The sequence below is a fragment of the Rhinolophus ferrumequinum genome, chromosome 22, assembly GCF_004115265.2.
Source record: "Rhinolophus ferrumequinum isolate MPI-CBG mRhiFer1 chromosome 22, mRhiFer1_v1.p, whole genome shotgun sequence".
NCBI lineage: Eukaryota > Metazoa > Chordata > Mammalia > Chiroptera > Rhinolophidae > Rhinolophus > Rhinolophus ferrumequinum.
Window position 1 is genome coordinate 15177058 of NC_046305.1, and position 16753 is coordinate 15193810.

The 16753-nt window shown below is 39.5% G+C and overlaps 1 protein-coding gene across 2 annotated transcripts in view; it reads left to right on the forward strand.

Moving 5' to 3' along the window:
- Positions 1–16753, forward strand: part of RGL1 (ral guanine nucleotide dissociation stimulator like 1) — a 215138-nt gene that overhangs the window by 54730 nt on the left and 143655 nt on the right. For both annotated transcript variants that reach the window (XM_033092529.1, XM_033092531.1), the window contains exon 2: positions 10575–10738. In XM_033092529.1, the coding sequence (XP_032948420.1) occupies positions 10607–10738 (132 nt within the window). In that variant the 5' untranslated portion in view covers positions 10575–10606. The remainder of the gene's footprint in view (positions 1–10574; positions 10739–16753) is intronic.

Consider the following 16753-nt stretch of genomic DNA (forward strand, 5'->3'; position numbering starts at 1 on the left):
CACAATTCAGTGAAAAATGTGACAGGCCCATGACAGAATGGAAAGGGAAGCTTTGTTGGACTCAGACAGATCTGTTTTCAAATTAGCATTCTGCTGTGTGACCTTGGGCAATTTACTTAACTTCTCTGAGCTTCAGTGTCATTTGATTGGGAAATGAACACCTCCCAGAATTCTCCATGGAATCCACTGGTGCATATCTCTCTTCTAACACTTATCCTATCATTTTGAAATGTATCTGTGAAATGCACCCTATAATTTTGAAATAGATCCTATTCTTCATATGATTGTGGACATCCCAGTGATTTGGATTAAGGACTGCCAGCATGTAGGCCAATTAGAGGAAGACACATGCTTATTTATTTTTATTTCTCCCTGCCTCATACACACCTGGCACAATGATTAGGCTACAGGTAAGTAAAATGTTCGGGACTTCCCTTCCCCTCCTGTGCATAGCATGAACCTGGGCCAGGCTTCAGCGACCTGTCATGTCCCTGGAAGTTTGCCATCTTGTAGCAGTAAGTCAGACTGGCCCACTGACTCCCTCAACTAGGAAGACAGGAATGCTAAATTGTGTATGTGCATAATTGCTATTGTGCTAAGACGTCCGACTCCGAAACACAGCCTCATTCAGTATCTACTTTGGTTTATTGCAAATAGCAAGATCAAGCTGGGGCAATGAAAAAAAAAATGGAGAAAGTGGAAAGTCCTGTAAAAGTTTAAGGAAAAATAGAAGAAAGAGAAAAGAAACTATAACCCAGTTGGAATAAAATGGTGGCAGAAAATGAAATGAGCCTATTTCCCTGCAGACACATGCTGCAGTAGATTTCATACTGACTCTGAAACTAAAACCGACACCTAACCGAGTACTGAAGCTTCACTTTCCATCCACCCCTCATTTGTTGGTGTCAGAACTGAGACACTTCACAAATTTGGCTATCAAGTGCTGTATGTCTGTGGCAAAAGGGCAAATGAAATGGGCCATTAGACCACAGCCACATCTGTTAAAACTCTAACCCTTAACCTTAGTGAAAACATAATCTGGGATCAAACATAGAAATCCTGCAGATGTACACAAGTCATTTCACACAGACTTTGAAAAGACTGTGGTGGTTGGCTGCTGCTATTCTGAAGGCCTGATGAGAAATCCAGGCTTGGTCCTACTAGGAATATTTGTAATTTTAAAGAAAAAGTAGGTTCTAATTCAGTAAATATTTAAAATATTCCAGTGAGGTTCTCCCCACAGGCTGAGTTGAAAACAGTCCTGACTCTGTTACTATGCAAAGCAGTTTTCAAATATGTTTTGGAAACCTGTTTGAGATTTGAGAATAGAATTTGGTTTTCAGGTGCCCCATTTAGTCTTCACATCTTTTGGTTCAACTCCAAAATAATGTGAAGGTTCTATCCTTAATGGACTCTGGAGGGTAAATTCTATAGCTGCTTCCCATCCAATATACACATGAATGCAGGATGTATTCTCTATGGTATACCCTGCAGAGAGAAAAATGAATGACATGAGAGAAAAAAATGAACGACATTAAAAAAAAAAAGACGTTGGAGTGTCCTAGTAGAATACACTAAAAGGCTGCTTGAAAATAGTTGAAAATACTGAAAATCATTGCAAGTAATGATTGCATCTTTTCCAATATATGTGGAGCATGGGCAACATAACTGCACTTACTGATGAAAATGTCATTATGCTGTAGCAAGCTCGAGCCTTTGGGAGGGCTGTTAGGATTCTGTAAGAGGAGGCTTTTGTGTTTGTTCTGGGCACACAGGTCTCTAGGGGATAAGCCCATGGGATCTATGCAAGAGTCAGTCAGGGAGAAGCATCTCTAGTGGTTTCTCCTTGATTTCATTGTCTCTTAGTGCTCCTGTGTTCATCTGGGCCACTGAGTCCTTGATCCCACGTGGGGTGGGTTTGCCATGTTATATCGCAGGTGCACATCAGAAACGCTGAGAAGAAAGTGAAAAATGTGAACTAGTCGTAGAGCTCCCCTAACACAAGGCAACACAGATCCCTCCCCCGCCGTGCTGGATGAATACTGGAGCCATTCCTTTGACCCCAGCACCACTCATGGACATTTATTCCTATCTCAGGGGTCAAGATCAGGGAAGGAACAACATAGTTAGAGGGAAATGAAGATGCTGCTTTGAATATAAAGCTTCCTGGGTCTAGCTGGTCCAGCAAATTGGTATCTGGGTATTCAGCAGTACCAACTAAATTTAATCATTACTGTGTGAAACTAGTCAGAGTCCTCCTTCTGGAGCATGATGTTATCTGATCTAATGGAAGGAATTATAATTAAGAATGCATGGTCGACGTAGAAATCATGGTTTCCTTGCTGATTAGACACCAAGAAGCGGGGATAAGGGTTGGCCTTGTGCCAGCTCGCCATACATGCCTCTCCCAAAAGTGTTTTCTTGAAAGAGGTTCCCCCCCAGGGGGACCTGCTATTATCCTCTGGCCTAGTAGAGTGACTGTAATTAAATAGATTAGACTTCTGTTTTTGGTGAAGTAAAAGACTGAGAATAGACTGCTCTTTAACCCGACATGTGGAAAGGCCAATCTATTTGGAAGTTAGTTAAAAACTATTTTGTGTGTTAATTGATCAACTCAATAGACTTCCTGCACCTAACATTTTTAGATTTGTGCATTCCTGCCATGAGAAGCCCACCTCTGAATCCTTTCCAGAGCTCAGATTCCTTGGGATTTTTCAACGTTGACATGCTGCCATTTTGTAAGTGGGACACCGACTATTCACGTAGAGCGATGTGGTGTAGTGGTGAGGGCGTAACTCTGGGGTCAGGGTGGCTTGAGAGACACTCCAGGGCTTGTTCCTTAATGTCTCTCCATCAGAGCTTTCCCTGAGCCTGGCATAGGTGAACCCTGAATTCTCTGTGGTGGGCGGGGCCATGGTATCAATGCTCTTGCTGTTGGGATCTAAAGGATGGTTCGGACCTGAATCAGCTCTACTTTCCTCAACTTGAAGATCAAAACTAGCCTGTGACTACTGAAGTGAGTGATGCTCCCCTAATCGTTGTTGCATTTTGCCTTCATTCAGCCAGTGAGAGCTGGAATCCGCAGAATTGTGAAGCATTTGAGTCTGGGACAGGCATGTGATTTACAGTTCCATCTCATTTTAAGCTTTCGAGCGACACAATCGCTGAGCTTTTTATTGTCATAAAAATGCAGGCCGTAAAAAATTCAGTCCCTTAGCATTCTGGCTCTCAGAACGCTGAAGGACGCTTTGTGATCTCAGCCCCTAATCTGTTTAGGTATCCTCCCCCTCCCCCATGTCTGTTTTGCAGATTTGTCTCCAGACGGCCTGCGCTGAATGGAGACCAGGAAGGGTGCCCAGCTGCTTTCCTTGTGTTGGCTCTCTGCTGATCAGAAATTGCTGAGCAGAGAGCAGCATTTCTCCAGGGAGGTTCACAAGGGTAGTACAAACCCAGTCTGGGCTTTTCTTTTTTTTTTTTTTGAATTATTATTAAAAACTTCTGCCAAATACTATCAGTGAGGAGGGAAAAGTACATAAAGTCTGAAGTGCAGTTGGACCAGCCTTTAAAAAATACCAACTTGAGTGAAGCAGAAACGCCTTGCACTTCTTTAAGTTTTTACATTTAACAGGAGACGGTTGCACTTAGAAAAAGTCATTTCTGACTCCACAGACTCTATTGTGCAACCTTGCTCAGTACTGAGTGACACAGTACATAATTAAAATTCCTTTCAAAATGGTTGCCCAATGATTGACATTTGTTCCAAAATACGTCGTAATGGCAAATGCTTCATCTCTTATTCCAGTGAAGTGTGTGTGTGTGTGTGTGTGTGTGTGTGTGTGTTTTAATGGAAAGAAAATAATTTTTTTTTAAGAAGGTGATTGAGCTTTCTGAAAAACACACGAAGCAACATAATACATTTTTATGTCCAGTCTTGCTCTCAAAGAGCAGGCAGTCCAGCAGGGGAGACCAGAGTAAGGTGAGGAAAGCAAACAGACTAGAATGCTGCGGAGATTCCCAAGAGGAAGAGATAATGAGGACCTGTTTACTTCCTGATACGTTGACATACACTGTCACTTTAAATACAGCCGACTTTTAGTGTTGCTATGAGATGATACGATGGGCCTCCTTTCCCGGGACAAATGCTACCCAGCGCTAGGGGTCTCTATGCCGTGGCTTCCCCTGTGTCTGATGTCTGATGTCTGTGTGTGCCCCAGTCTTTGTTTCTGTACAGGAATCCTTTATTCCGGACATCTGCTTCTGTCTCTATTTTCAGAAGGAATAGATTGGTGAGGCCACCATGTTGCATCCCCGCAACTGGGAAGCCTACATCTTAAGACCTTCATGGATCCCCCAATTTGTAAATACCTCAATAGCCATCACGATTAGAGAAGTCTGCCCCCGAACCAGGACTAGGGTGATGTAAAGATTGGGGAGCACACCAAACACCAGCTTTCCAAAGCCTTAGCAAATTTACAGTTGGCTCCATCTCAGAATCTTGCCTTGTTCCTTGTTCCTGAATGGTCAAAACTCAGATGTTCTATCCATGAATGCCAGGGGGTGATTATAATATCATACTGTTTGACTTTTGAATAATGCATAATCTGGGAATAAGTACAGTATATGAGGCAGAAATCACAACCTTTCACTGCTTTGTTTAGTAGTGTAAATCCCTCAGCTCTACTGGAAAAATAATTCAGTGCCTATTCGTTTTACTTTCTGCACTGGGGGGAGGTGAGTGCTTTATTTTATATCTGTAAGCAGTCTCAGCAGTCTTGTAGACTTTCTGTTCACATTAAAGTGGAGGAAATTGAGGCTGAGAAAAGTGAACTGGTTTGCCCAAAGGTTACATAGAGAATTTACTGTAGCCTCATGATTTGACCCCAGTCTTCTGACTGGAATTTCAGTGCTTTTGGTACTCTGCTATTCAGAACCTTTCAGTAAATGCAAAGACTGTTCTTGGTAGATAGACTTTTAGGTGGAAGAGTTGGAGATAATAGGAAGATAAGCATAAACAAACCTGTCTTATCTGGACAGGACCTCAGCTCATTAGGAGGAAGAATGAGTATGAGAAAAGGTAGGAGGAAAGACATGGCAGAAAGACCAGTAATCATGGGAAGATACTGGAACAGGGCAATTGCCAGACATTTTCAAGATTAGAAGAAATCTGAGTTGAGTTAAAAAAAAAAAAATTTCTTCAGGCAGAAGCAAGAGTTTATGTGTGTAAAGGGAATAAAGCAGAGATACTCTGTTAGTAAACATATGATATAGTCTGCAGGGGCAGAAGAAAAGCATGGCCCTAACAGATAAAGATAACACACACCAAACCATTCCAGCAAGGTTTTGCATATTAAACACTTTTTTCTCTTCCAAAAACATGTAAAGAGAGGGAGGAGAAAAATGATAATGATTTAGAGGGATGTCTTATACATTATTTACTATCATAGGAAGGAAAGTCAAATTCAGTAAAGTACAGATTGATTTATCAAACAAAATCCAGTATGAGTATTGATACAATAAATACAGATTTCAGTGAAATTGTGCCCTAGCACTTATTTTGAAAGCTATGTTTCAAAAATATTCATGAGAGTTATGGATAATTTTTATCAAATGACAAGAACAGACACTAGTCAGGGCAAATTTTTGTGTTCTTAGATTGTCACTTGATACTTACTGTTTTCAAGATTAGCCCCTGAGAACCTGCTCATTTACTCTTGGTACTTAATGATCATTTAGGATCATTCGAAGCTGTCAACTGGTTCCTTTGTTGTGACCATAGAAAATGTTATGATCGTCAGTCAATGATTATTTTTGAAGGAATGAGGGAAATTCTATTATACAGCATGCATATTATACCATAAGCACAGTGTAGAAACTATTTTAAAAAGAAAATACAGACCTTAAAAACAAATTTTAAAGATGTAAATTTATTTATGGAAATGCAGACTTTCTGATTGATAATAAGCATGTAATTTTTTGATTATATAATCATAATCATAAGTTATTATGTTCCCCAATTTCTGTTATCAATTTCTTGTAAGACAGCTAGGATTTATAAGTATTGATTAGAATGGTTTTTGGATTTAACCTAATTTAAAAACGTATTAGTAAAAAACCCTTCAATCAGCTGTATCACCTCTGACATCAGTGGGCTCCTTGGCGTCCCCAGTCACCCTCAGACTTATTGGTAACATCTGCCAAAGTCATTAAACAGGCACAAATATGATAAAAAAAAAAAAAAAAAAAAAAAAAAACCCTTCAGCTTTGGTGGAAATGTTGGGGCTCTAGGACTTGAAGGGAAACGACCTTAAAAACCCTTACATGGCGTTCCTGATCTGCAGATTGTTTCTCAGTGTCAAGCAGAAGCATCTGTCTTCCTGGTTTTTGTCTTACTTCTCTGTTTCATGCAGTAGAGACAGTGGATAATCACAACCCCTGTACAAGTCGAAAACACAGTTCTCGAGCAATTTTCTTTTTAAATTTTTGAGCAAAATTTTGCTTTCATGTTCTCTGATCAGATATTTGCCTTTGGATACATGCAGCTTCCTTTCTCTACCCCACTTCCAACTTAAGGATGACCTCATCATCCAGTGGTTTAAAAAAAGATTCTGCTTTGGGTATCAGGTGTTTTAGGATGACAGTTCTTCAAGACTGATTGCCAAAAGAGCTCATAAGGCTTATGATATTTTAGGCCAATTTTTCAGTAGAATTGAAGGTTCTGCCTTTTAGATTTACAATGCTATCATCTTGTGTGTTGAATGAACTGATATCAGTGGTATTTGCATAGAAGTTGGCTTGTGAGCTTGACTGTGTGTTTTAAGAAAAAAGTCAGTAGTTCAATTTTAAGACACGCAGCATGTTAGAGGTGGAGAAGGTCTACATATGCCTTCTGTTTTAATTCTAACACAAAATGGCTCCACTGTGCTAACTCTTTTTAGGAAAATAGATAGGAAATGTACAACGTATGAATTGTTTAAAGAAGGTATGGAGTGGAACTTTAGATCTGAAGAGGAGAAAAAAGGTGGGTCAGCAGCAGGATTGGCTATATTATATATGAAGCCCAGTGCAAAATGAAAATGCAGAGCTGTTTGTTCAAATATTAAGTATTTCAAGACACTGACCACAGAGCAATCAACCAAGCATGGGACCCTTCTGAGCCCAGGGCTCTGTGTGACCGTAGAGGTGATGCTCATATAGCCAGCCCTGGTCAGAAGTTGGGATTGGAGTGAACAGAAAAAGGAATCATCTGTTTTTCCATGTTTCCCTCCCTCTTTCGATCCCACTCTTGACTATGTCGTCATCAGATGTGACCCTGCCTCAAGGGGGCATGGTTGTGTCAGCTGACATAGTGACACCTTAACTCTTGTCCCTGGGGAGGGGGATGAGAGGGAGGTCTCATTACACCAGTGATGGAGGGAGGGGTTGAAGGGCTTCTGAGCTGACCTAGGAGAGAGAGCACGAACTCGGAAACTCCACAGCTTTCTAGCAGTGTAATTAAAGTTCCTTACCCTCTCTGAATTGAATCTTTCATTGTTGTAAAATGGTGATATCTACCTTGCAGGGTTACGGTCTGGATTAAAGATCCTGTGGAAAATACATAACACAGTGGCCTATGGACAGTGGGAGCTCACTCTCTATTGCATACGTGTTTGTTTGTTTGTTTCTGTGAATGAGGGGATGTCCTGAATGAGGATGGGTGAAAAGTCCTGAAGTCTCAGATAGGGTGGAGGGTCTCCACAGTCTTGAAGAGCCTCCTAAGCGCTGCCTGTCCCTCTGCAGCCATCCTTAGTTCCCAAGTACTTTGGATTGGTTTAAAACTTGGAACTGCATCTTCTTGCCAAACAGGGGAAGGAGCAGTCTGTGGGAAGTCAGTACACAGCACAGTTCAGTCTCTGACGCTAAAAATTTGCCATCTTTCACCCACACTGCGGAGATGGGGAAGCAGCTGTGGACAGACACTAGAATAAGAGCCGCGGGGTCACTAGGATACGTTAGGCTTAAAGATACCGCATTGTTCACCCTGAGGTTTTGTAGTCTATTTTATCCTGTGATGTTTCCATGATATACAAAAGATACAGCCCAAACCACTTCATGTAATTTTCCCACTTTGTTTTGATTTATTATTTGTTGTTTACAGTATTATCTCCAATAACAACAATGGAATTTCCTTCCCTACTAATCTGGCCTGTTTCCATTTTGCCTGTTTATTTTCATTTCTTTTTTTGGGGGAGTTGGGGGGGACTGAAACTCCACATGACTCTGCTCTGTTTATTTCTTTGCATGTATGTGTCAGCATCATTTATTAGCATGTCCGCTCAGAAGAACTTTGTTCATTAATCATAAAGGTTCTGTTTTCTGGTTCCTCGTGGGAGTGTATTCTGTGCTCTGCGTTTCTTAGTGCTGTAAAGTGGTGTTGACTAGCAGTTTTTCCATCACTGTTCTCTGCAAGCAGATGGCTTTTTCTCCATGACTTACAGATGAAACGTGAGGCAGGGAAGTAACTCCGCAGCAGAAGACCCTTTTCTCAAATCCTCTGACTTACCGCATCTGCCCGGCTTATCCATGCCGACTTCCATTTACTTTTATTCAGGCTGTAGGTTATGTGAGCACGACACCTGCTTTTTGCAGACATGCTCAATTCCTTGAAGACATTTCCATGAAAACTAGTCTGTTGTTAACTAATGAGCAATTACAATTTACAGTATTAGCTGCTTGAGGGTACGTGATGAATGTTAGACTGGGCTCTTTTTTATGAAGAGCTCGCAGCCCACTAAATCAACAAAAAAAAAGTTAAAGAGAAGAGGTACCTTGACTTTTACATCTATTATTTGAATATATTAGGTCTATGGCTTCATTTTCACCGCCTTCTCATAATTTACTGAATTAACCGATTCATCGAACCTTTGTTTAGTCCTCATTCTGTATATGACACAATGACTAGTGTCAAGATGCTTAAAAGACCTGAAGGTGGAAAGAGAGTTGGAAGCAAATAAATATAATAAATAAATAAATTTATTAATATATATATAAATAAATATTCTGGGTGGCATGATAGAAATCTGGCCAAGGTATGTAGAGAAATTAACACAGGAGCGGTCTCTATTCTCTTGGTGTTGGGGTGGAGTGGAGGTGTCACAAAGGACAAAGGTACTAGATGTATTTGAGATCCATAAGTCCTTTCAAAGGGCTGAAACAGAGTGGCTGAGAAGGCAGCGGGGCATGCTGGGAGGAGGGAGTGGAGGAAGCCAGACAGAAGCGGCTTTGGATGCCACTTTCTGGAGTTTGGATTTTATCCTCTGGGAAAAGTTCCCGGTAGGTGGAACATCATTACCAGATGTATTTTTTCGAATTACCCTGAGAAGGAGAGATTCAGGGGGACTTGAATGGAGGTGAGGAGATTCCTTCTGAGCAGGTGTGATATGGTTGTCAACGAGCCAGTGGCCGATGGAACGATATCAAGCAAGTAGACTTTCTAGAGTAGGTGTCAATTTTTACATATTGTCTTTACAGCAGCTGCTGATGAAACTAGGGCCCAGGAAAGGAACACAGCCAATAGATACCGAAGAGCATCTTCCTCTGTGCTTCCATTGCAGTTAGGAAACACGATTATTGCGGCATTTCACATGCTGTACTGTAATACACTGCACTGTGTGTTTTGTTTACAGCCCTTTCTGCCCTGAGACGCTAAGCTGCTTAAGGTTAAGAACCAAACTACTGAATTATTTGTGTGTGCCCAGCGTGGAGCCTCGCATGAACAAGTGCTCAATAGATTTTGTTTCATTAGTTTCAGCTGCACAAAACAATGTAATAGTTAGACATTTACACCCCTCACCAAGCGATAACCCCCTTCCCCAATCTACTACCCCTCTGACATCATATATAGCTGTTACAATACCATCGACTCTATTTCCTAGGCTGTACTCCACATCCTGCGACTATGTACATATTATAGTTGACATTCAGTGTTATTCAGCTTCAGCTTTAGGTGTACAGCACAGTGGTCAGGCATCTACACCGTCCATGAAGTGGTCTCCCTGATAAGACACATGTCCATCGGATACCCTACAAAATCTTTACAACATTATTGATTGTAGTCCCCAAACTGTGTTTCGTATCCCCATGTTTGAAAAGTAAAACTCCTGATGTCACAGCCAGTGCTTCTTCCACAGGCAGTACCTGACACGGAAATATGAAAACATCACTCAGGCTTGTCTTACATCCACCCATTTCTGTCTCTCTTCCTGAAGGTGCCAGAGCAAAGTGACAAGGAGATATAACAGGCAGAGGGTACTTTTTACTTTACTCTAAAATTTATATCACTTCACCCACGATCAAAATAGACAGAAGCCCACCTCTAGAAGCCTGTGTTAAAATACCAATAATGAATATTTATAATATAAAAGGTGGCCATAAAAGTTAATGGCTATTGTGATTCTGTCTTCAGTGGTTTCATTTTCCACAAATCAAGCATAATAATTTGCTTCCATATATATATATATATATATATATATATATATATATATATATTTATGTTATGTAATCTTTTAACCTGGATCACACTTTTTTCTTCCACACAGATCCGTAATGCCTCCTGCCTGGCTCTTTCAAGATGGAGGGGAAACCTGTGGGAGAGCCTACTCAAGGGGTGTCTAAATTCAAACTTCCCCCCAAGGTGGAAAACACAGGACACTGGCTGGTGGAAGATCATGCTCGACTATGGGAAGTTTTAAAGACAGAGGAGGTAAGACAACTCTGAATGACCCAGTTGGTGTAGTGAGTGATTTTCTTACACTTAAGACTAATTCTTTGTAGCCAGCACCACAGGCCATCTTGGTACATTGTTATTCAAGGGGGGTTGGCACAACCATGAGTGGAGAACAATAAGTCAGGAATGTGTCCCTTGGACTTTAATAACTCCAGAGTGATTCAGCCAAAGGAGGTAGCCTGACAGCTGGGGCTTAAAATATACAGGTAGACATTCTCCTTGTAGAATCCTACCAAACCTGAATGGGACATCAAATCATGGTTAGAAAGTTGATACCTAAGGATCAGTCATAACAAATGGAATTATACAAATTCATTGTTTGACAGCCTCAGGCTAAGTGTATCAGTCAGGGCTTTTTGGTTGCAAGTAACAAAGTGGACTCTGACTAATTCAAGGAAGATGGGAAATTATTGGAGGATATTGAAAGGCTCACTGAATTGATGAGTAGTTTGGAAAAGTAGGCTTGGAAATAGGACAGGAATCAAGTCAGCAGGAACTGCTCAGTGCAGTACCCCTCGCATAAATTCCAAACTTCTCATCTTCCTCTCCTTATTCTCACATTTCTCTGCTCAAGATGCAAAGCCATGGGAGAGAGGGACTCACTACCAAGTTTAGTCACATGCCTTGTTTTCCTGTAAAGAGAAAAAGACACTGCCATGACATATCATTATATCAAGTCCTCAACAGCACTTGTGTTTGGAGTCCAAATATCACATTTTTCATTTAACATAGTTTCTAACATTTTTAAAATTCAGCCACTTTAATATGTATAGTAGCAATTCATTAGTTTTCACTGTTGAATAATATACCATGATTTATTTATTCATAATTATGTTGATGGGCATTTCAACTATTTATAGTCCTTTTTGCCATTATGAATAATGCCACTATGAACATACTTATACATGTTTTGTGCCCCAGTATAAGAGTATCCCACGTGTATAAGATTTTCTAGGTTAATAGGTAAAATTCTGAATTTCGTATGTGCAAGTTCTGTTTTACAAGTTTTTGCCATATTGTTCTGCAAAGTGGTACCAATTTGTACACTCCCACTAGCAGTGCATAAAGCTTTCCCTGTTCCACATCCTTTCCAACTTCTTGGTTTTTCCAATCTAGTTGGTATAAAATAGAATCTCATTCTTTGCTCATCAATTTCTTTTGCAACTCAACTCCATCACAGACAATTTTTCTTTTTTGTTTGGAATTTACTTTTCAGAAGCCCTAATTATAGCAAAAGTCTTTCTTTTCTTTTCCTTTTTGTCTGAAAATGCCTTTATTTTGAGACCACTCTTAGAACAATAGTTTACTTGGGTATGCAATTCTACTCTCTTTTAGTACATTGAAAATATTCCATTGTCCTCTGTCCTCCATTGTTTCTGTTTTAAATTAGCTGAAGTCTAATTTTATTCCTTTGACTATAACGTCTTTTCTTTCTAACTATTCAGATCTATACATTTTGCTGTTTTGCAGTTTCACTCTTCTGTATTTAGGTGTGAGTTTCTTTTTACTTAAACTCTTGTAATTCATAGGGCTTCCCAAATATATGGGTTGGTGTCTTTCATCAGTCTGGAAACATCTCTGTAATCTTCTTTTCAAATAATTGCTTTTGCTTCCTTTTCCTTCTGTAACTTCAAGAAGATTTATGTTTGCTCTCTTTGCTCATGTCCCTTACATTTTATTTCAGAGTTATTCTCTTTTTTTCTCTGTGTTGCATTTTGATTAATTTTAGATGTATCTTCTAATTCACTAATTCTCTCTTCAGTTGTATCTAATCTGCCCTTTAACTCAACCATTAAGTTTTAAATTTCAAATAAGTTTTTTTTTTACTTCTATAAGTTCTTTTTTGTTTTTTTCTAATGTATTTCAGCCATTTTTTTAACTTTCTATTCATATTTTTATTTTTTTAAGACTGTCAACTGTGAAGGAGCTGAGATTTCATGCTAGTTGCAAATTAGCTTGCCACAGTTATATAGATGCTGAAAAAGACATGAGACTCTTGTCTTGGAGACAAACGATTTTATTGCTTACAGAAAAAGTAGTAGCCAGAGTGTCAGCATGTTTGTTTTGCTTCCTTATGTCTCAGTTTCTACAGGAATGATGGAGATGGACCTACATAGCTGCCTACACAAGAGGGGATCACTGACCTTGGGGAACTTTCCATTTATAGTAGACAGTGAGCAATGCTAGACTTTCTTCCAGTGGGAGATACTACCTTATTCTTCTACCTTATTCTTTAAGGTTACTTGCTGCAAACATAGGCGTGAAAAATGGTTTGGTGAAGACCATCCAGGGCCTTGATTTTTTGGCATACAAAGCAAGACACACAGGCACAAGAGAGATTCATGGAGGAGTATTTCTTAACAATATTAAATATATTGTTTTTATATTCTGAGTTGGCAATTCTAACAGCTATGGGGCTTATTCCACTACCTGTTCTTCTTGTTGGCTCTTGCACATGGTGCTTTGTTTCCTTGTGAGTTTTACGGTTTTTGACCATGGGTCACTTTTCTTGGAATGAAGGGAGTTTTCTCCAGAGAGAATTTTCGTTTACGTCTGGGAGCACTACCAACGGGAAGTCACTTTAAATTCTTAGCTTGAGGTTTTTCAGACTACTCAATGTGAATATAAGCTAGCAACCTATGGGTGAGTAGGCTTGTTGTAATCATTCTAAGGGGAAATGACTCCCCACTCCCTGTCCCTGTTCAGCACCATATTTCAAGATAAGCAACTTCCCTTACATTGTCATGAAGGGCATTTCATTCCCAGTTCACCCTAATGCTGAGGGAATAACATTATGGGGTCCCGGTTTTATGCAGTGAGTGTTTCCTATAGATCCTCTCTCTTGAGCCAGTCCTGGGCTTATCTATTGTTCCCCTTGTCCTTTAAAGTAATAAGACCTGTATTAGTTAGAGTAGCATTAAGGCTGTAACAAGCACAACAAAAAATTTATGTGGTGTAACATAATGAAAGTGTATTTCTCGATTATATACTAGTCCAGTTTAGGTGTGTTGGATGAGAATGCTGCTTTTTTCCATATGGTGATTCAGGGAGTCAGAATACTTCCTTCTTGTAGCTCCACCATCATCTGGGGCCTAGGAATCTTCTGTGTTCAGCTAGTAATTAGCAGAAAAGGGGATTGAAGAAGACACAGCCAGTTTTTAACCCGCTTGGACCAGAAGTGACAGGCATTATATCACTTTACATTCTATCACTGAGAACCAATCCTATTGCTGCACGTGGATGTGAAGGCGATGAGGTCGGGACACGGCAGCCAGAAAGCAGAATTCTGGGAGGCGCTTAAAAAATTGTTACAACAAATAAAGCTTCAGTTTACTTGGTTTGATCAGTGCCCTCCAAGTGGGAGCTGACTTTGATGCTTATTTCTGTAGATTCTGCTTTCATATAGATTTGGACTTTTAAGAGTTCTTATTTCTTGCCAGCCTATCACGGTATTGAAAAAATATTTTTTAATTTTATTTTATCAACCATTTTTAGGGATTTTTGGTGGGATAGTTAATTAGGATATTTAGTCCACTATACTGCTGGAAATATTAGGCCTACACTCTTTTGTAAGTTACTCAAATAAAGTGTGATCTTAAAATTTACAAATATTTTTTTAAAACTTATTTTTAACAATTATTTTACTTGGTCATCTAGATAATGTTGAGTCTTTATTATTGTTGGCCACATTTAGTAAACACTTTATTACACATGAATATTCACAACTGACATAATTATTTACAAATTTTGTGTAGCACAATTCTGTCAAATATATTTGCAATTAAAATATTTTCTCTTCAATGTAGTGATTACTTTTTAATTAATTCTAAATGTACTCTTAAAATAGAAATATTTAACTTTTAAATTATAAATAATACTTGAATATAGCAGAAAACAATGAAACCTTTATAGAATGGCCAAGTATGAAAAATAAATATCTTTATAAAAATCTCAGTACCTTTTATTTTTTAAAATAAGCAAGGGAGCAGTAAGGAGATTAGACATGCTTTTGTGGTGATAAAAATGTTCTGTCCTTTGATTGTCATGGTGGTTACATGGGTGTACATATTTGTTAAAACTAATTGAACTATACACTTAAAATGGACATATTTTATTATTTGTCAATTATGCCTCAATAAAGTTGATCTTAAAAAAAGGACAGTAGGGTGGCAGAACAGAGTTAAGTAAATCAATAATTGCAATACAGTGGGGATGAGTGCTGTAATAAATGTGTCTACAGGTACTTTGAGAGTCTGGAACATGGTGCTGTAATCCAGCCTGGGTGTAAGTCCGCTTATGTAAGTGTGAGTGTCAGGGAAGGAAGGCTTCCCAGTGAGTTGATACTTGAGTTCATTCTTAAAGGAAAAATTAGAAATTAGCCCAGTGAATGGGATTTTAGAAGGGGAATCAGAGCAGATATTCCTGGAAGAGGGAGAGCTGTGTAAAGAACGGTGTCAGAGACAATATGTTGCAGGTTGGAGCATCTGTAGCAGAAGAGGAATGGCAAGAGATGGGGCTGAGAGGACCATGCAATGAAAAGTCTAATGAGCCTCATCAGAAATTCAGAAATTATCCTGTGGGCCTTGGGGAGTCAATCAAGTGTTTTAGGTAGGGGTAGTGACGTGGTCAGATTTATGTTTTAGAAATGCTACCCTGTTAGACGTGGGAAGGGTGGCCAGAACACTTCAACACTGCCCCAATCCACTGTGGGCACTCTCTTTTCTGTCTACATCATGCTAGTCAGTGCTCAGCTGGGGATTATATGGAGTTCTGCTTTGTTTTTCATGATGGGAATTCTCTCTCTAGCTAGACTCTGTCCTTGAGACCATGTGCATTAGTTTTAATTCTACTTCACTTATAAACCCCAAAGCACCAGCATACTGCTAGACATAGGTTGAAATAAATATCCAATAATTGATCGATGAATCATTTTGATAGGAATTATGTAATCGTGATTTCATAATAATAGGTTGTTTCTCTAAACTGTAACATCAACCAAACTATTGCGATCTCTGGGTACAAAGATCTGATTCATTTGATTCATCATTGGACAGCACTAAGTGGTGGTGATTTTGTTGTTGTCATTGCTGATTGAATCTGAGTCATCCGCTATGCACGGGACTTATCTGTGTCCAGTGTTTCACATTTGTAAGAAGGTTACCAAGATACGAGTGGCTGTGGGACAGAGATGTTCTCTGTGTGAAATGAAATGAAATGCCTGTATGAAGACTAGACATCTGACCTCTTCCCCTGTATCCAGCTCAGGAATGGAGCCCCACAGTGTAACATCACATTCTTGGAGGAGGAAACAGTAATGTGTTCATCATGCATGCTTCGGAGATTAAATCATACTCATCTGAGGGACAGGAAGAGAGAGAATTAAAAACAAAACAAAACTGGATGACAATCTGGACAAGCAGTAGGAGTGCGTTGTGTTCATCTTTGAAGAGCCAGCTCTTTGTGAACTTATAGGCTGTGGTTTGATGAGAGAAGTAGGTTTCTTCTTGGTGATTCTGAATGAGTTTCTTTTTCTCTCTGCCACAAATTTTAACATGAGGCAAAGGGATAGAAATGTCCTGTCTAGGAAGTTATTCAGCCATAAAAATGCTTTGAAATATTTTTCACTGCGATGTCATGACATGTCATCAGTAGTGAGAAATGGAATGTGGAGACAATAATATTCAGTTGGTGTCTGTAAAGGAGGGAAAATATTTATTGAGCACCTACTCTGTGTGAAGGACTGTACTTGGCACCTCCATATTCACCAGTATGTTTCATTTTCACGGCCATAAGCACATTTTTTTCATAAGGATTTTGAAGATGAGAGGTTAAGGCACATACGCAAAGATACATAGCTGGTAAATGGCAGAGTAAGATTCAAACGCAAGTTTCTCTCTCTTCATTTTATACTCCTGTCTCGTCATGAAACTGTCTACCAAAAAATTGTGTAAATCCGTCTGACTCTACATTTGGTTTCCCTGCCCAGACTTC